Source organism: Aspergillus ibericus (genome assembly GCF_003184845.1).
Source record: "Aspergillus ibericus CBS 121593 unplaced genomic scaffold BO80scaffold_50, whole genome shotgun sequence".
NCBI classification, from domain to species: domain Eukaryota; kingdom Fungi; phylum Ascomycota; class Eurotiomycetes; order Eurotiales; family Aspergillaceae; genus Aspergillus; species Aspergillus ibericus.
Window position 1 is genome coordinate 183,106 of NW_020292148.1, and position 18,920 is coordinate 202,025.

The 18,920-nt window shown below is 52.3% G+C and overlaps 8 protein-coding genes across 8 annotated transcripts; 5 read left to right on the top strand and 3 right to left on the bottom strand.

Annotated features, from left to right (window-relative positions):
• The first annotated feature begins 429 nt into the window (after window positions 1-429).
• BO80DRAFT_212955 (uncharacterized protein) lies at window positions 430-1,332 on the top strand. The gene is made up of 2 exons (XM_025714323.1): window positions 430-810; window positions 894-1,332. Exons 1-2 carry the CDS (start codon window positions 669-671, stop codon window positions 1,232-1,234), a joined length of 483 nt encoding a protein of 160 aa, XP_025571316.1. The 5' UTR covers window positions 430-668; the 3' UTR covers window positions 1,235-1,332.
• A 540-nt stretch (window positions 1,333-1,872) lies between these two features.
• BO80DRAFT_365134 (putative serine peptidase, family S28) lies at window positions 1,873-3,646 on the top strand (the record flags this gene model as incomplete). The annotated part of the gene is made up of 3 exons (XM_025716183.1): window positions 1,873-2,091; window positions 2,147-2,361; window positions 2,410-3,646. 3 exons carry the CDS (start codon window positions 1,873-1,875, stop codon window positions 3,644-3,646), a joined length of 1,671 nt encoding a protein of 556 aa, XP_025571317.1.
• A 233-nt stretch (window positions 3,647-3,879) lies between these two features.
• On the top strand, window positions 3,880-6,225 carry BO80DRAFT_390766 (cytochrome P450). Its single transcript, XM_025717163.1, has 4 exons — window positions 3,880-4,689; window positions 4,749-5,409; window positions 5,460-5,726; window positions 5,784-6,225. Exons 1-4 carry the CDS (start codon window positions 4,240-4,242, stop codon window positions 5,951-5,953), a joined length of 1,548 nt encoding a protein of 515 aa, XP_025571318.1. The 5' UTR covers window positions 3,880-4,239; the 3' UTR covers window positions 5,954-6,225.
• Window positions 6,226-6,643: 418 nt separating this feature from the next.
• BO80DRAFT_213092 (RNA polymerase II mediator complex subunit MED27 domain-containing protein) lies at window positions 6,644-8,146 on the top strand. Its single transcript, XM_025714324.1, has 3 exons — window positions 6,644-6,985; window positions 7,050-7,706; window positions 7,772-8,146. The coding sequence occupies exons 1-3, from the start codon at window positions 6,767-6,769 to the stop codon at window positions 7,931-7,933; spliced, it is 1,038 nt and encodes a 345-aa protein (XP_025571319.1). The 5' UTR covers window positions 6,644-6,766; the 3' UTR covers window positions 7,934-8,146.
• A 1,203-nt stretch (window positions 8,147-9,349) lies between these two features.
• Window positions 9,350-10,529, bottom strand: BO80DRAFT_213116 (uncharacterized protein). Its single transcript, XM_025714326.1, has 3 exons — window positions 10,233-10,529; window positions 9,556-10,158; window positions 9,350-9,506 (listed from the first exon to the last, which is right to left on the bottom strand). Exons 1-3 carry the CDS (start codon window positions 10,336-10,338, stop codon window positions 9,370-9,372), a joined length of 846 nt encoding a protein of 281 aa, XP_025571320.1. The 5' UTR covers window positions 10,339-10,529; the 3' UTR covers window positions 9,350-9,369.
• Window positions 10,530-11,510, top strand: BO80DRAFT_213109 (uncharacterized protein). The gene has a single exon (XM_025714325.1). The coding sequence runs from the start codon at window positions 10,722-10,724 to the stop codon at window positions 11,244-11,246; it is 525 nt and encodes a 174-aa protein (XP_025571321.1). The 5' UTR covers window positions 10,530-10,721; the 3' UTR covers window positions 11,247-11,510.
• BO80DRAFT_213120 (uncharacterized protein) lies at window positions 11,431-12,420 on the bottom strand. The gene is made up of 3 exons (XM_025714327.1): window positions 11,962-12,420; window positions 11,780-11,884; window positions 11,431-11,713 (listed from the first exon to the last, which is right to left on the bottom strand). The coding sequence occupies exons 1-3, from the start codon at window positions 12,263-12,265 to the stop codon at window positions 11,601-11,603; spliced, it is 522 nt and encodes a 173-aa protein (XP_025571322.1). The 5' UTR covers window positions 12,266-12,420; the 3' UTR covers window positions 11,431-11,600.
• A 1,442-nt stretch (window positions 12,421-13,862) lies between these two features.
• On the bottom strand, window positions 13,863-18,004 carry BO80DRAFT_213206 (DNA-dependent ATPase RAD26). The gene is made up of 3 exons (XM_025714329.1): window positions 17,596-18,004; window positions 17,461-17,534; window positions 13,863-17,405 (listed from the first exon to the last, which is right to left on the bottom strand). The coding sequence occupies exons 1-3, from the start codon at window positions 17,836-17,838 to the stop codon at window positions 14,066-14,068; spliced, it is 3,657 nt and encodes a 1,218-aa protein (XP_025571323.1). The 5' UTR covers window positions 17,839-18,004; the 3' UTR covers window positions 13,863-14,065.
• Between the last annotated feature and the right edge of the window lie 916 nt (window positions 18,005-18,920).

Sequence of the window (18,920 nt, forward strand, 5' to 3'; positions counted from 1 at the left end):
CGAATAGAATAAGCTTGATCGTTTGGTTGCATACTTGTTCAGCTGAGAAGGCAAGAGTCCAAGTTGCTTTGAGGCGTGCTTCTGTGCCTGGAAAGTGAGGGTGGACCGTACCTCGTCCCGAGAAGCGCTGATCTTCCTGCAGCGACCGTTTCAAATGACTAGTTAGCGGATTGGCCATCATCCGTGACATCTCCCCCGACTTCCATGGCTGTGCAGGACTTCAATCCGCTGTGTGATCGATAAATTGCTCAAACTCTGGTACAGCTAAAATAGTATGGCATTATCTGTGCAAGCGATGTATCTTTTCATGACTTTTGAAGCAACCGTGAGCTTTGTTTGTGCTAGGTTATTGGTGCAAACATAGACTTAATGGTTGCACTAGGCGACATTGCAATATCAGCTGTTGTTGTGAGCTGTTGCACTTCCAGATGGCATGGGTAAGGATGTACTGTGTGACATGCCAGGGGGCTGGGGGGTTACACAACGACCCCCGAGGCTCCTTGAGGCCGCCGTCCCGAACCTCGAAACTTGAATCCTCCGCTGGCTGACTCTTGAGATGGACGGAAACCTTGCCCCACCTGTCAAAGCTGACGCAGGAACATGGGTCGGCCGATGGCGATGCACGATGCGGACGGAACGAGGCTGGCCGGGCGCAGGGGAGGAATGCAATGCCATGCAAACACTGGCCTGAGGCCAAATTCCCGCCCGAAGCCAAAGCGCCATTCCAGCCATGCCTTTGCATTCTATCTTCCATCCTCGCCGCGGAAGCTTCCCTTTGCGCCTCCAGGCAATTTCTGCGCCCATTGCCCGGTCAGTGCGTTCTTGATTCCTTGGCAGCTTAAGAGTTCGATGTGTGGGATAACTATGGTTCAATAGTGCTGATGTGCTCAAAGCCGCAGATCACAGGACAAACAACAAGTTTCACAGCAAGCATGCCATTCGCTTTGCAACCAAATTGCGGGAGCCTAGCCGATGGCTTCGGAGAATGACCCATGACCAGAAGTTGCTTCTCAGAGTCTCTTTGCGCCCTGAGGTTACCCCCGGTCTACGACCAGAACCCCTGCTCATGCTACACAACACTCACTTATATGAACCGGGGAAGTCGAGATGGTCTGGGGCGTGGAACATTGAGCCTCTCATGAAGGAACCATGTGCACCATGCACGCCACCCCTGGATTTTGTCTCACACGACATTGCACCTCATTTCGGCGGATTTCGCACTGCCCCACCCTAGATCATGGCAAAAGGAACACTCAAGGGGAACACAAGTCCAGCGCTTTCAACATCCGGGCCGTCGATCATTGATCAACTTCCTTCCAATGACTCAGGCCAGCTTTCATGACGGCTATGGGGCGGAAGATGGCGTTTGCAGCAATGCCGTCCGGGGGCTGGGCCCGCCCCTGCGGCGCATTCCTTGCATTCTGTGCAGATGGTGATCGACAGGGCATCTTCGGCAAGCGGAACCCCGCAAGCCAAGCGGCTATCGCCATGCTGGATAGCCATTGAAGAGTCCGTAGCGGTGGTTTCCCGTCCGCCCCGAAGCCACAACCCGGAGGCACCAACCCAATGCGTCAGTTGGATGCTGTCCGACCCAGCGGACATCTTTGGCCGCACACGATGCCACCATGACTCGGCTGAGCTGACGTGGGTTTGTTCATCGTCCGTAGGCATCAATCGAAGCTCCTCATCCTGTCCGACATTCGTGACCGAAACCGTCCCACCCGCTATTCAGTACCGTAGATATGCTCCGTATATAAACAAACGAAGGAATGCCTTGGTGGAAAGGGGGCTACCTCAGCATTCATGGAATCTGTTATTCTCCTTCTCTTTGACTCTTCTTCTATCTCATACAGTGTCTCTTAAAATACCAGTATGCCTTCATACGCGGCATCGATAGCAGCCATCGGCGTTTCCCTGCTTTCGCAGCCCGCTGTGGCTTCGGGGCAGGGGAAATCACCTTTCGGTTGGGGAGTTCAGTCGCTTTCTCACTTTGGTCTGAGCCCCGACCCTGTGATCAATCATCAGCAGAGCATCTCTTCTCTCGTTTCACACTCAGCAATGGCCACCACAGTAGAGACTGAATATGTCACCGTATGTAAATACCAATGCCTCGTTCCATGCACTGGTGCTGATTGTGCGCACCCAGATCCCTCTAGACCATGACAACTCATCTGCTGGCACTTATGAGAATCGGTTCTGGGTCAATGATCAGTTCTACAAGCCCGGGAAACCGATCATGGTATACGACGCAGGGGAGACGGATGGAGGAGCAGTAGCTGAGGCTTACCTGACGTCCTCGCTTTCCTTCTTCAGGGGGTTGTTGGAAGAGCTCGACGCCATGGGAATTGCGTGGGAGCACAGGTTCGTTCGTCACATAGTCATCCGGGGGCGTCACTAACAAGGAATCAGATACTATGGAGAGTCGACCCCGGCCCCCATCTCCTACGAGTCACCACCGGAGACTTTTCAATACCTCAACACTAGGCAGGCCCTTGCAGATCTTCCATACTTTGCAAGCAATTTCAGCCGCGAGAATTATCCCGACATCGACTTGACACCGCAGGGCACACCGTGGATCATGGTGGGCGGCTCATATGCTGGAATCCGCGCTGCCTTGACTCGCAATGAATATCCGGAAACCATATTCGCTGCCTTTTCCTCATCGGCTCCACTGGAAGCCCGGATCAACATGACCATGTACTATGACCAAGTCTACCGTGGAATGGTGGCCAATGGATGGACCAACTGCACCCAGGATATCCGCGCTGCTTTGGACTATATTGACGATCAACTGTCGGATGAAAAGACGGCCTCCTCGATCAAGCAATTGTTCTTCGGATCGGGCGCCGAAATCAACTCAAATGGTGATTTCACGGCTGCTCTAACGGGCATCTATGGCTTCTTCCAAAGCTACGGTATGTCGGGAGGCTCTGGGGGTCTCGGCTCGTTCTGCACGTGGCTCGAAGTCGACCCCGAGACGAACGGAACCACAGGGCCGGACGGGCTTGCTGCCACCTATGGCGCCCAGTATGTTGCTGAACGCTGGGCACAATGGCCGGTTTTCACCGAGCTGGTCAATGAGAACATGGCCACCAACTGCCGGTCGCTCAACGCCTCCGCACCACTGGACTGTGACTTTTCGAAGCCATACGGCGATCCCTCGGCCATCAGCTGGACCTGGCAATACTGCAGCGAATGGGGGTTTTACCAGGCCAACAACGACGGGCCGCACGCGCTGCTCTCGCGATATCAGACTCTGGAATACCAGCAGGAATTGTGTAACCGGCAATTCCCGAGCGCGGTCGTCAAGGGACTCTTGCCGCCTCAGCCGCTGGCGGATGATGTCAACCAAGAGTTCGGAGGTTGGACGATCCGGCCCTCCAATGTATACTTTAGCGGGGGAGAATTCGACCCTTGGAGGACGCTGTCCATTCTCTCGACGGAGGACATTGCACCTCAGGGGGTGCAGTTTACGAGCACCATTCCCGGCTGCGGGGTGGAGACAAATGAGAACACGGTCTTTGGGTACATCATGGAAAACTCGGAACACTGCTTTGATTTCCAGTCGGCGCCGACGCCTGGCAAGCTGTCACGAGGCATCTTTACGTCAGCCATGCTGCAATGGCTGCCGTGTTTTGGACAGTGAGTGAGCTGGAGCTGGAGCCTGGAGCCTGGAAGCATAATCGTCAGCCTTTTGATCGGACCAACGTTGCGAGTTGCGAGGGTGGAGCCTGCAGTCTCGGAAGTTTTGGATCGCCGTTGTTTAGCGTTGAATCCGTAGAATCCTGGGGGCCGCCCGCCTTACCCTTTCCGGAGATGCTTGCGATCTACCCGCATCCCGAGCGTTCATTGATCATTCACGCCGCCTCCGCCACTGGCTTTCCAATCACTGTGACCCCCATTTCACGGTACTCCAGATGGAGTTCTGTCGCTCCTTCCCGTGCCTCCTCGCATTCACAGTGACTAGGGGGCAGGAGGTCTAGTATCTCCCTCTCACATGAAACTGGTCGACCGAGGAGGATGATGTTCAAGCCACACTCGGAGGGGGGTATATATTGTCCATAAGTTTTGAACCATGCTCAGCTTCTCTGTCGATTCTCTCCATCCTCTTCAGACTACTTGAAACTACCATCAGCTCGTATTTCCCTTTCAGCAAACCCCGGTTTCTTGTGATTCACCTCTAGGCCAGACATCCCTCCTTTGACTCTTAGAACCCCCGCACCACCACCCATCCGCATCATGCTAGGCCCCGCCATCTTCCTGCTAGGTGCGGTCTTCCTGACCTTCAAGATCCTGCACTCCCTTCAACAAGCATACAACGATCGCAAAAAGGCCAAGGCCCTAGGCTGTCAGCCCTCTGCCGTGGTCGACACAGGTTTCCTCGGAATTGCCGGCTTTATTCGCCTTGTAAAGGCCGCCAGAGAGAAACGATGGGTTGAATACGTTGCCGAACACTACCAGATGCACGGGGCTACCTTTCGTCAGAAAGCCTTGGGTGGGCTCATCGTCCACAACACAGTCGAGCCCGAGAATATAAAGGCGGTGCTAGCCACCCAGTTCCAGGATTTCAGCCTAGGGACTCGGCATCGAGAGTTCTATCCCTTACTTGGGAATGGGATTTTCACGCTGGACGGAGCTGGCTGGTCTCATGCACGGGCATTGCTGAGACCGCAATTTACTCGTGATCAGGTCGGTTGCAACACAGTATCATCTCACCAAGCAATTACTGACAGTGATCGGACTACCAGGTTGCTGATCTAGACCTCATGGACGGCCATATCTCCAACATGATGGACCTGATACCGAAGGATGGCTCCAACTTCGATATCCAGCGGCTCTTCTTTCTCTTGACCATGGACTCCGCTACGCATTTTCTCTTTGGCGAATCCGTTGGCTCGATGCGCACCTCCTCCGAATCCAACTTCTTGGAGAAGTCCGCCGTGGGAAACGCGCAGGGGTTTGCAGAGGCATTCACTCTGGCCCAAGAATATCTGGTCTCAAGATCCAGAGCCATGAAATTCTATTGGATGATCAATCCCAAGGAGTTTCGGGAAGCTAACCGGCTAGTGCACGAGGTTGTGGACCACTATGTGCAGCTTGCCCTGGAGTCCAAGCGTCACCCCGAGAAGAAGGAACCGGGCAGATATATCTTCGCAGAAGCGTTGGCGGCGGACAACGACGATCCGAGAGTGCTCCGAGATAACATGCTCAACATCCTCCTGGCTGGCCGCGACACTACTGCCGGTCTGCTTAGTTCAGCCTTTTTCTATCTAGCACGCCACCCGAATGTCTGGACCCGGCTTCGTCGGACGATTGTCCAAGAATTTGGAGATGCTCAACACCCTCAAGGACAGATCACACATGCAAGGCTGAAGGATATCCCATACTTGCGGTACTTCTTGAACGAAGGTGAGTCATATCTCCCCAAAGCCCAGAGATCGGGCCTCTAACAAGACTAGTCCTTCGTCTCTTGCCTCCGGTGCCTCTCAACTTCCGCGTCGCTGTCAAGGATACTTCACTGCCATTGGGAGGTGGACCAGACCAAAAGTCTCCAGTCTACGTGCGCAAGGGAGAGCTTGTCGCATACAGCGTGTACGCAATGCATCGCCAGACTAACCTGTACGGGCCGGATGCCCACAGTTTCCGGCCAGAACGTTGGGAAGAGAACAGCAAGCGAGGCTGGGATTACTTGCCTTTTAACGGCGGACCACGCATTTGCCTCGGCCGTAAGTTGCCTCTTACATCAAAACTTTGGGATAGTCTCCAGACTAACGAGATTTCAGAGCAATATGCGCTTACTGAAGCCAGCTATACGCTGGTCAAGCTGCTGCAACGGTTCGACAGAATTGAAAACGCTGATCCCGACTTGGTGGAGCCTGTCATCCAATCTAGTCTCACATTGTCACACGATCGCGGTGTAAATATCCGCTTGTATTCGTCGGTGATGGCATAATCTTTTTCACTGGTCTGCTACAGCCGCGACGTCCGTCACTACGAAGCCTTACGAATTATGGGACATTTTATTCTTTTCTATCATCAGGCGCTACATGGTCGGTAAGCGAGGATATTGACGTGGTGAATTATTGACAGATAGCTCGTATTGCGTTTCTCGTGACCTTTTTTACTACCTGGTATGGTTTAACCGGAAATTTAATTCTAATGACAGTTATATCCCAAGGATTGTAGCCACATACAGGGCCGCCCTAAATATACCATTGTGCCAAGAAGTTCATTCTACATAGCAGTACACAAGAAGGTTCTCACAGTAGATATAGATCTCTCATCTCTCTTTACAATATAATCAAATTTGTGTGTACTCTAACGGAGAGGTTCCCTCTGGAAAGCTCTCCCCCCATGCTGTATAAGCCACATAATCACGTGGCGGTGCGATGTGTGGCTGACCATATGCTTGGCTGAGTCAGCCCACGCCGCTGGCACAATTTCCGATCTATCGCGATTGTTGACGTTGACATCAGTTTCAAGTGGATGCCACCCGCCGACAGGGCCCTGGATGACTAGGACCGCTTTATGATATATCCAGAGGTGTATTGCCGACTGGTCGTTTCATTGCACACCTGGTCGTACACAAGGTCTATCTTCACAGCGGCTAATCAAACACCGTGGATTCAAAACACGTGCTGCGCTACCATCTGAAGATTGACTGAATAGAGGAAGGGCACGTTGGGTCTTCATCTCAACTTGATCTCGACTTCACAATCACTCTGCGACACTCTTCCTGTCATTCACTACCTTTATTGCACATAAAATGGCGTCTGCACCAAAACAAGGCCAAACCCTTCCTAGAATGCCAGTCGTGGTGCCTAATATGACCGCCCCATCGAATGACCTGAAGCTCACTGCGGGGGGAGCTAGCAACATGAACGAGAATGCCAATGACAGTACAAACGAAACGACCCCTGACGTATGGGATACCGAAATGCAACTCGTCTCCTCTCTCGCGAAGCTCCAGAAAATGGAAGCGATGGTGCGTATCATTCTCTTTCTTGAACTCATCACTTGCTCAAGCATGTCATAACACGTTGTGACAGATCCACCAACTTCGGACTCTGCTCCCCGAGCGTCTTCTGGAGCCTCTGGCACCAATTGTCAACCCCAAAGCTGCGGCGGGAAGACCGGCCCCTAAGTCGCCGCAGATGCTGTACGAACAGCTCGCTCAAGCATCGCGGGCTGGCGTCTCTGAAGTGCAAGAGTTTCAGTCGATGTGGCGCAGTCCTGAGATGAAAGCCGTCTGGGATCGGATTGATGCTCAGATCAAAGAAAACGGCGGCCGCATGCTGCAGCCAACGGGCACCTGGGAGCAAGATTATGATACGATTCTAGCGGAGCTCCGCAAAGAAGAGCAAATCCAGAGTGATCAGCAGCAAAGAGCCAACGAGGAGCTGGAGCGCTCGAAGATTCAGGCCACCGAGGGTGGGTGGAGAGCGATTGTCGAGGGTTTTGCCCAGAAGAACGTGCCCGGGGTGCGGGTTCTGCCTAGCCAGAACGAAGCGGCCGTCACGGTTGTGCTTGTGAAAGCTGGTATGGCGCTCAAGGTTGATGCCATCGCAGGACAGGATGGGAACGGCGTTCCTGACTGGCGGGTCTCAACGAAGACGCAGCAGGGACAGACACCGTCGAAGCTGGAGATCGCGGTGGTGCAATGCTTGAATGCTCGTCCGCGACAATGGGATCTGCATTATCTACTGGTAAGCGGCCTATGCTCATTGAGTACAACTACTAAGAACTGGACGCATTCTGACCATCCCAATAGGACATGATATCATCCTACTCGAATATCAAGCAAGCACCCTGTTTGAAATGCAACAGAATGACCGACAACACGGCCACCCTTCCCACAATTCGCAAACCATCTTCAGTTCCTCAGCAGGCCACTCCAACTTGGGAACCCTATCATCAAGCTTGCATCGCATGATAAAGAGCGGTAGTAAGGTCCGTTCTCGTGCAGTTCGACACTCGTGCTTGCACAAACTCGCCTCCCCGATTATCTGGATACCACTGCATGTCCCTCACTTCATCTGGGATTATGTTTGTTGCCCTTGCAACTCCTTGTTCTCATCACACAGAGCTTTCACTTTAGGCCAATTGTGATTCCACCTTTTGACCAAACAGGGATACAACTTTGCCTCGTCCGCAACTCATCCTTCTTAACCTGATCCCACACACTACCCATCTAACAGACAATCTTGCCCCAGTGGCCTCGGGATCATCATACATCTTCCCTCTGCAACAGAAGCATATCTATCACCGTCCACAACGAATTCCGAGCGATGCCAAGAAGCATACCACCATGTCCTCAAAACCTTTATTCCAAACAGCGTTGGATCATCCCACACATCTTCATCTTGTCCCAAGAAAGCACCCCATCTTGATCTTGGTTCTCACTTCTCTTGAACCTTCAAATTTCCAACCAAGTAAATAATTTTGCTCAATATACACAATGTGAACACCACGTACACAAAACAAACCCACACTTCCTACATCCAATCTCATAGAAGATTAGTAAACCCAGACGAGAAAAACGAAGAAATTACCCCCTTCCCCTTCCCCCCCACCAACCACCACCACCACCACCACCACCAACCTTATCATTCTCTTAACCCCTTCAACCCGACCATCCCTCCCTACCCATCCATCCATCAATCAATCAACGATCCGATCGTACTAATCACCCCATTACCATACACACTGCCTTCATACATCTACACATCTGCACAGATCCTCCTAGATTATCAAATAAGATCCAGCCTCCATTCGAAAGTAGGATGAATCTGTATCCTTACTTATGAAAACCAGGTTCTTCTTACCTAGTGACCTACATATAAAGAGAAAACAAAATATCAATCGATGGAGTATGTATGCAATGTGTAGGACTGTGAAGTGATGATAGTTTTGCTACGGACTGTTAGTTAGCTTGATGGGACGCAATGTGATTGATGGCCTTTCGTGGATTTAGGGGATGGATGATGGGAAGTACATGACGCATAAGATATGTAAAGTATAGATGAGGTCTAGTAACTATGCATCACTCGAAATCACAAGTCAGAAAGCGGCTCATTATAAACAAGTCAAGTGGAGAGACCAGAGACAATCCACCTGTCATAATCGCGCATGCACTATTACACTGATATCCCGCTATTTGCTGCAATCCATATAGAACATCGAAGGAATGAGAGAAAGGAGACAGCCCCAGCCATTATACTGCAATACATGTCAAAATCAAAAACGCACAAACGCCAAGCCAAGCCCTTGCTGATAGATTGCGGTCATCATAATTCAAACGAGTTCGCTCAGCTCAATGCAACATTCTAATGCATAAAAGGTTTCTTCATCGTCACCCAGAGTGTGCACCTATGTGGAGAAGACACCGGCACCGCCGGCGAACCAGGTGAAGGACAGGATAGTGATAGTAGCCATGCCCATGGTGAATTTCAGCCCTAGACGTTCTAGTTCAGAGAAAGCGCTGCTGCATGTGGCGCAGACAAAGCCTATTGGACGTTAGCAAACTGAACGAATTCAACAACCTTGACAACATACCGTTGAGAGGGGTATACGGCTGCGAGCTATACATTCCGAACGTGTAGCCGCTTGCTGCGCTGAGATAGCCTGCACTCGCCGTTTCGGTGAGAGCCTTGCTCGCATCCCAAACGATCAAGGTATACGAAGCAGTCAACAGCGGGACCGTCGCATTGGCCTGGTACTTGCGGGTGTCCCAGATCACCTTTCCGGTGGGCCCCATGGTCATGTTGGTCGAAATGGTGTAGGTGGCACTGTTCAAACTGCACGACGCGACGACATTGACAGCCGTTGGGCTGATGGTCAGCGATGTGTAGTTCCATGCCAACGTCACATAGTCGCCGATTCTATAGTAGGATGTGGCTCCCTCGGTGGGAGTAAGCATGGAGATACCACCAGCACCGGCAGCAGGGTTGATCGAGATGGTTGACGTATTCGTGTAGCTGGTAGCCTTGCTTGTCTTTCCCGTGGCAGTGCCCGTCCCTGTAGTAGCTTGTGTGCCAGTGCCGGTGGCAGTGGTGTCGGTGCCTGTTGCGGACGCGGCTTTGGTCACTGAGTCAGTCTTGGACGCACTCTCGGTAGTAGCGGCGGCTCCGGTGGTTGCGCTCTCAGCTGCGGTGGTATCTTGACAGTTCACAAATTAGTCAGAGGACGAGCGAAAGGTCGAATATCGGAGTGTCGGAGATGGGGATACAAACCGGCCCGTCGCAACAATTCGCCGTGGGGCCGCCATGGCCACGCTGTAGTGAGCGTGCCCAGCAGCAGGAAGAGGCACAGAATAAAGATACGAGACATGGAACGCATTTTGGATAAAGCGATTGGACTGTTCTGCGGGTGCGTTGACAGGACAGCAGAGGGGTCGCTTGACTCCCTTGGCAAAATTCAGGGTCCGATCGACGTGGACCCTTTCCCGGAGGAACGACTGAAAGAAAGCACCGGGGGTGCCAGTGACCGGGGAGGATAAACGATGAAAGCCAAAGTCCCGAAGATCGTGAGGATGACCCGGTAGAGCGTGATGGCGGATTAAGCCCAGAAGAGAGGCGATGTGAGCTGCAGAAGACGATGTTTTTCAGGCCAGCGGGACTGAAACATGCAGATCGTCTGATGGGTTCTCGGCAGGGTCCAGCGAGAGTCGCGAGGTAAACAAAGCGAGCGACAGGGACAGGTCTATCCCAGCGATTCGGGTGATGAACAGGAAGATGAAGAAGGTGATGCGAACGACCGACCGACAGCGAAGGGAGGGAGGATTTCAACGAAGACCGACCGAAGCAGCGTCGGTCCAGCGTTGGCAAGAAAGAGACGAAGGCAAAAGAAAGGGCGACTCGAGGCGGGTGGCCGCACCTTGCCCGATCGGGCCAGTGAGTGAGACATCCGCGCTATTTTTATTTGGCGTGGCACGCCTGAGGCACCTCTCAGGTGTCGCCCAGGCATCCCCGACCGAGGGGCTCATTCTTCTGCCGTCCATCCCCCGACTGGTTTCACATAGAAGACAACACCCTCTTCCCAGGGAAAGTCCCGGCGAGAATGAACCCCCAGTATCTGTCCCGGAGGGAGCATCCCGACTGCCAGTCTGTGACACTGTGTACCGCTGCCCCCGCAAAACTGCGACACTAACCGGGTCCCGGCAGCCACTATTGCCAATTATTGGCCACGAACATCAACCAGATACTCCAGACAATCCACTGATTGGAAGCGAGCAGATGCTTACATAGTAGTGCCGAGATAACTAGTAGATAACAACTTTGCATTCTAGCTCTCTAGCTGAAATAGATATTGATACTAAAGCTTATCTAAAACGACAATGAAAGATGTTCCTGATTATTCAACATGGTATGCTTCATGTACAACACAATCTTGCCGTCATCAAACTCTCACAAATCATGATTAGTATTAGTAGTATTATTAGAGTCGGTCATTTCACAGGCGTATTGATACAGGGTCCAATCTCGGTCGGACTGGGAGAGGCGCGTATCCTCCCAGGTCCCTCAGGTCATATGAATCATCATTCACGCCACGCGCGTCATAGAGCCCTTCTCAGGGCCAGTGGCGAAGGTTGAGCATCGTTCTCAAGAAATGTATTCGGCCGTCAGGTCGACCTTGCTGCAAGAAGAAGGGATGTCGGGCTGGTAGTAGCTGGAGATGTAGAACAGCTGGGGTGCGTTGTGGTACCAATCACACACTAGATAGAAGCCTGAGTCAGTGGCCAGGTCCCCAAGGTTATCCTGAGATTTTTGACTTTACTCACCCAGCCAGCCTCCAAAGCCATTCGCTTCCGACCACTCGAAGTCGGTGCCACTGATGGAGAAATCTTGGTCGCCGTATCCTGTGTTGATCTGGACTGACTCCCAGGCTGCAAGCAAAGTTAATATCACCGGTCTTCCATGTGGCAGCAAAACATGGACCAGGGGAAGGGACAAAAAGTCTAACCTGCATAGTTGTTCTGGACTCCCATCTTGAATCCCCAGGGGAAGGGGGTGCCAAGGTCAAACTGCGTGTGCGTGCCGTTCAAGAACGCCGGGCTGGCCGTTCCAACATCTGACGTGAGCACAGCATCGTTGAATCCAGCACCCGTGTGGTAGGCGTAGACGTAGAGATTGTTGTGATCCTTATTGGAAGCACCGGACGTCTTGAGGTGGAAGGTTGAGGTGGAGTTGCTGTCCGCGCGAGGGTAAGCAATGGGACCGGCGGCCACGGTGGACGCCAACAAGGCGAGGGAGGCGAGGAACTTCATGCTGAATTTCGGAGGTGGGAAGATGGTCAAGAGAAGAAAGGAGGCAATAGGCTCGTGGACAAATCCTGAAACAAGATAATTCTGGTTGTAGGAGAAACAGAGGAGGTGCGTGATGAATGATGGCTGAAGTCGACGGGACGCCCTGCGTCTTTATATCGAACAGCCACCACGATCCACCCACAGCGGTGGGACGGTAAATCGGCGCCGAAATGCCTAAGCTGGAACCATAGACGGCGATCAGAGGAGCGCCAGAGAATAAGAGAGCACTGAGCAGAGGAAAGTTTGAACACCCTGAGAATAGAAACCCGCAATGCCGGGGAAGGGAAAGGCAAGTGGATTGTGGAGGGCGGCTGGTGGTTGGTGGTGGGTGGTGGGTGGTTGTGGGTTGCTGCAGAGCTGAAGTTGGGTGTTGGCACAACGAGTGGCCGAGAGGCGCACTTGGCAGCCACGACCCAGAGAGGCAGGAACAACTGGAGGCCATCTCCACCGCGCCGCCCACTGGGGTGCTCGGAGTGGCCGCTCTCCCGGCCCGATTGGTTGGTGAGGCTTGGCCTCTCCGGCCAATGGACTCGGCCGGACCAATCAGCGTTGGGCGGCGAATTCAATAGAAACGGGTGATTGGATCGCCGGGGAAGAGAGGCGGGGGATCGAAATGAACGAGGATGGCGGGGCTGTCATGGCTGAGACACTTTTCATGTCGATACTATGGAGCATTTTGGACATACGGAGTACATTCGATACATCAACAGCACATCGTCACATGCACGGTCTTGCCGTCTCTCTTTACCCGGCACGGTCAAGATCGGATCAGATTGCTGACATGTTCTTCTGCTATTTTTGTCCCCCCCAACGATCCCCCAAACTTGAAGCAGCTGATCTTAATCTATCGGCTGATCACTCGATGCCTGACTGGTGGCTTGTCACAGGAATGCCTGGAGCCCTGCATCCGGACGGAACTGCAGCATCGTCATCACTAAGGGATTAACCTCCTGGCAATTGAGTTATCGTCATATGAACCGTGTCTTCCCATTGGAGCCGAATGGTGACTGATGTTCAGGGGACAGCCCGTCTTAGTTGATCATGATAATTATAGAAGTGAGAGTGGCCCTGTTTTGAATCTCACTCTGCACCCAAGGTGGGTAGACAGCATGGCTCCGTCCATTTGGCCTGGTCAACCACTCACAACATTTCTTGCACGGCAGTTTACAGTGTGCTCTTGTCATGGCTCCAGGGCTTTCTAACCCATTAGAGCCTTTTTCTCCCCAATTATCGTGTGATGGCTGTGTACTCCGCACACTATGGGAGGCCGCAGAGCTGACATCATGATTGCCCGTACCATTCGGGCCGCATCTTTGGTTCACCCCCGTGACATCACACAATGGATTTTCATCCATGATTACGAGCCCTTTCCACGGAATCGAACTCCCTTCCGCCGGGGAACCGGGGCATCTGGGGGACTTGCCTATGTCGCTCGGCTGTCTCAATGATCAGATCCGGGCTCAGTGCACGTCATGTACTGGTAGACTACGTCGATGATCTCGATGACCGCTGTATTGTACACGTGCCGTATGGCAGGGAAAATGGGATCGGCAGTTTCGGTCCATCTGCCCGCTCGCCCAAAACAGGGGTATCCCTTGTTATACACCCTCTCCCTTCAAAGCCGATTGATCTAACCATCCGGGTGCGAGGACGCCAGAAGCCGCTTGTCTCATATGCAACCGGCCCAATCAAGGCTGGTCTGTCAACATCTGGGCACGAGATCATGTTCCCAATAGTAAAAGGACGACTGGCAGATTCTTCTCATCTTTTATTGGCGTACTCAGGCTTCAAGGACCATTTGCCGCGCCCATTTCGTCCGCCCTTGTTCAGTACTGCAATCGTCTTCAGCATCTCCTTGAACTCAGCCGATCGCTGCGGAGTAGTGCAGTAGCGGTTGAAATGATCGATCAACATTTGAGTAAATACTGCCCCACCATGGGCCGTAATGAAATCTCGGATCATGGTTATGAAATCAACCCCGCTGGGGGTACGCGATGGGGCGGGACTGTTGCTGCTACTTCGTGAAGAGGGTGTGCGCGCGGAGAGGTTGGCCAAGATGCTGGCTGATGACGGTCCGGCTACCGCTCGTCTAGCTATGCTGCTGCTTCCACCAAACGTAGGCCGGCTTGGTGCCTCTTCGGGTCTCCCGGCCAGGCCGAATTGGCCTGTCCAGGTTGGAGTCCCGATAGGCACGGACCGCGCTGCCTCTCCCGCGCGCCGCAGCTCCTCGGCAGCTTCGGCAGCAACCCTCTTCGCTTCGGCCTCGATTATCTTGGGGTCTGCTCGCACGACGCGTTTACCAGTCACGATCTGGTCATGCTCCAGTGCTGAATGGACCCCGGATCGAGCAAAAATGCCTTCCATGATGCGAGACTCCGAATTGGCACTAGGAGTTCCCTTCTCTTGTTCGCCCCGTTGCTCTTCATCGCCTTGGAACTTTTCGACGGCTGCTACACCAACCACCCTGCTGATGTCCTTCTTCTCCTCCTGCAGATCATATGACACTTCCCCTAATTGAGCTGTTGTGCCAGGCGGTTGAGATGTGCTATCTCTGTCTTCATACGTGACTTCGGCATCTTTGAAGATTTTGCTCGTCTCCGTAGGACCTTGGTTTTCTTCTCCCAAGGAGAAGAGATCATGGAGGTCGCTCAGCTGGAACGTCTGGCGTTGTTTGGGATCTTTCAGAATTTTGTTCGTGAGGAACTGCTTGAAGATTTGGCGATGATAGATCTTCTCCTCGATGGTTCCGGCGGTCATAAGCCGGTAGACGGTGACGTCGCGCTTTTGTCCAAGCCTCCATGCGCGCTCCCGCGCCTGCATATCGGTAGAGGGATTCCAATCGGGATCATATATGATAACCCGATCGGCCCCCGTTAGGTTGACCCCCAGCCCGCCAACCTTGGTGGTTAGTAAAAACACGTGCAGCGTTGGGTCATTGTTGAACTCGTCGACCATGGTCTGCCGGTGCTGAATGGGTGTAGTACCATCCATTCGACGGTAGTTAAATCCAGAGATCGAGTTCACAAACTTCTCGAGGATATCCAGCATAATCCGGTGCTGCGTGAACAGTAGAGTCTTATGTCCCGTTTCCTTCCATAGCTCTAACAGCGACTTGACGACTTGCATTTTACCGGACTTGGACCCGCTGCCGTAACCTGTGGCTGTGGAAAGCAGCTTGTGGTTTTGCAAATCGGGATGGTTGCAAATTTTCCTTAAGATATCGACACCGTATAAAACCTGTCGACGCCCCCCAAGTATCGATTTCATCTCCTCGGAACCAAGAAATGTCTCGTATGCCTGCCGCTGTGTCTTTGTCAACTTACAAAACAGGACTTGTTCACTCTTTTTCGGCAGATCGGCGGCAACGTCAATCTTGAACCGCTGCAAAAGATACGGGCTGATGGCATCCTTGAGAGTTTCGGCGCATTTAGCAGCCGTCTGCACCTGCAGATTAGAGGCGTTCGCGTATCCTCCCTGGCGAATGGGGAATTCGAATTGGTTCCGAAAGTTCACCAGAGTCCCTAGGCGCATTGGAAAGACAAAATCGAACAAGGACCAGAGCTCTGTGAGGTTGTTCTGCATTGGGGTTCCGGATAGAATGATGCGGTGAGGTGTGCGAAGTTCTTTGCAATGGATAGTAATCGAGGTATTCGGATTCCGAATTTTGTGGCCTTCATCCAGAACAGCGCAACCCCACTCAGTCGGAATTAGGAGAGAAGCATAAGTCTGCAGTCCCGAGTAAGTTGTTACTAGCACATGCCCTTCCTCTACCACACGTTTAACAACTCTCCTCGCTGCCTTGGAGCCAGTTGGAATGCCACGAGGCCCGGAGGCACTCCACTCTTGGGAGAGGAGAGCATCTTCTCTGCTGCTCTCATTCCGGATGTTGACCATTCCGCTACCGGATGTATGCAGAATGGATACACGAAAAGGTGGCCACCACCGGTGGAACTCGTTAACCCACTGCTTCATGACAGTGGCGGGGCATACGACAATGACGGGCCTAGTCAATTTTTTGCTGTAATGGAGACCCGCAAGGAACGCGATAACTTGGATAGTCTTACCAAGACCCATCTCGTCCCCGATGATACCACCTACTTGTTGCTGTTGCAATTCCCAGAGCCACTGCACTCCTGTCTTCTGATAATCGAACAAAAGTGGATGTATGTCTCCGGGTATCCGATATCCGTTGTCATACTGCATGTCCGCAACTGTGGGATGAGGCATAAACCATTCTTCCTGTTCGCCCTGATCGAGTCCATCCACTTCGGGTTGGTGTCCTGCTTCAAAGGCTCGCTTCCTAGCCGCTGCCCTTCGGTCAACCCAATATTGGAGTCTGGATTGGTAAAGCTTTTCGTTTCCGTCGTCCATCCCACTGAAATCTTCGACCTCGTCCGAAGGCTTTGGAGCTTTTGCTCGCATCGCCATTCGTTTTGGCCTCTCTTCAGGCAAGAACTCTTCTTCATTTTCTGATGAAGATGGTTGCTCTTCAGATTCAACATAGCTCACAGACTCGTCTTGGTCCTCCGACTGAATCTCCTCGGGAACCTCTGCACCTTGATTCAAGCCTCCTTGTTCCAGATAGGTCTTGCTTGTGTGGGAGCCATTGTCTATCTTTCGGCGTTTACTCGCTCGAGGAACAGGAAGCTTTTCCGGTACGCCAGAGTCAGGTGTTTCGTCGAAGCCGAACCCTGGCCGCACAAGGTTACGGTGTGAGACCGCCGATCGATTTTTCATCTGCTCTAATGCTTCTATTTCATCGCGTTCATCTTCCGCATCAATCAGGGCATCCTGAAGGCTGGCAAGGGGGCCATGATTTGGCCCAGCGCTCATATTGGAAAAGGGCGTGATTTTTCCGGTCCGGATGAGATAATCTCGGCGCGACTCGTTCGGCATGCGGCCAGTGCCAGTGGTCTCGGAAATGGCCTCCTGTCCTTGATGCCTCTCATCAAACCGTTGCTGTATCTCAGTGAGGTCATTTGCCAATGCAGCATTGCGGGCTTCGAGTTTCTCAATTTCATTCCTGGTACGAACTCTCGCAGATGTGCCAACCGGCTGTGACAAACGCTGATGCAATTTCAAGATTTGGGCTTCAAGCTTTCTGGATCATATGGTGAGTTTCACAAACGGAAATCTGCTCTTCATCGTGGCCATACTGTTTCTCTAAAGTAGTCCTTTCCAATCTCTTACTATCACGTTCATCAGCCTGTTCCATGAGCAACTTGTCGGCCTAGCATGCTTGTCAGCATTACTCGGATCTTTGACGTGCTAGATTAATCGATCAAAAATACCTGACGAGAGATGTCTCTTTCAAGATCATCCAGGTCACGAACATCGGCCTGCAATTCTCGTAACCGGCTTGCCTCGTCCGTGACTGCCAAAAGCTCCTGGTTTGGAGTTGATGCAGCTTCGGGTGGAGCTGATGCAGGTACAGCCGGCGGTTGTTCCTCTTGTATGCCTTCAACAGGACTATTCCTGGTTGGAGTGATATCTCCATTGTCCATGTTTGCCTTGTCGATCATGTTTGAATTCATCAAAGATCAAGTTACAGTGGCAATCCGTATACTACCACCAGTTTTTTAATTCCTTTCGATATGGCTCTTAGATAAACATAGAATTAAGACGCTATCACACGGATGAGGGGGGATTATCAGGTGAAATGTTAGAGAGTGCGAAAGTGGCGTCACTGATGTGTAGTTGAAAGTAGATCTGACCGAGATCTAGACAATTCTAGTCCTCAACGGCGTTGGCCCATGGCACTAGGCTTGTGTGTATACGGTAACCACTCTCAAGATACTTCACACCTGGCTGCGACCGTGAAAGTGAGAAGAATCCCAGATTGTGCCGGATTGACAAGGAACCGCGAATGACATCTAAAAGAAGGACTGTGACGAGCGACAGCCATAAGCCCGGCAGAAAGATTTCACCGACTGCAGCCTGGCACACACCGCCTTTGGTGCCTAGCCTTCCGGCTGTTAGTCATACTCCACGTAGCCTCCCACGTCACCGGGTAGGCTTGGGGCCCGTGTGTTTGCCTCAGTTGACCTCCAGGAGGAAAGCCAGATGATGGATCGATGAAATCAACGAGGTAATCATCACAGCAATTGATCGATTCTCACCCGTTTCGGGTGTTACTTCCGCGACGAATCCTTCATTGTTGAGTTCCGGAATATGCTATTGGGTCCGGGCTCGTCTGGCTACTGTGTATCCGGCTTGGAATGATTGCGATCTTTACTCGTAAAGACGGTATGGGGGTTGGCACACGCTGCAAACGGCCATGATGATGTGCATTCGTAGATTGGAGGAGACGTCGTACAGAACTCGAGACATGACAATCGCCAGCCATAACATCAGTGTGGCATGAACAATGCTTTCTTCATTATACTCCAGGAGGCACGGGGACCCAGCTCAGGTCTACTGAAACTGTCGGGTTGAATGCCCAAGGGGCGCGGAGATAGGTAGACTTTCCCAATGAAGGCCGATCGCCGTCAAGAGGCTGGTCGAGAGGCAGGCAACAGACTGAGACAGACATGCGATGACTAGTTGACATTTTTCGATTCCCCCGTTACATGGGATGGGATATGAAGTATGATTTCAACCCGGAGGAGTTCATGAA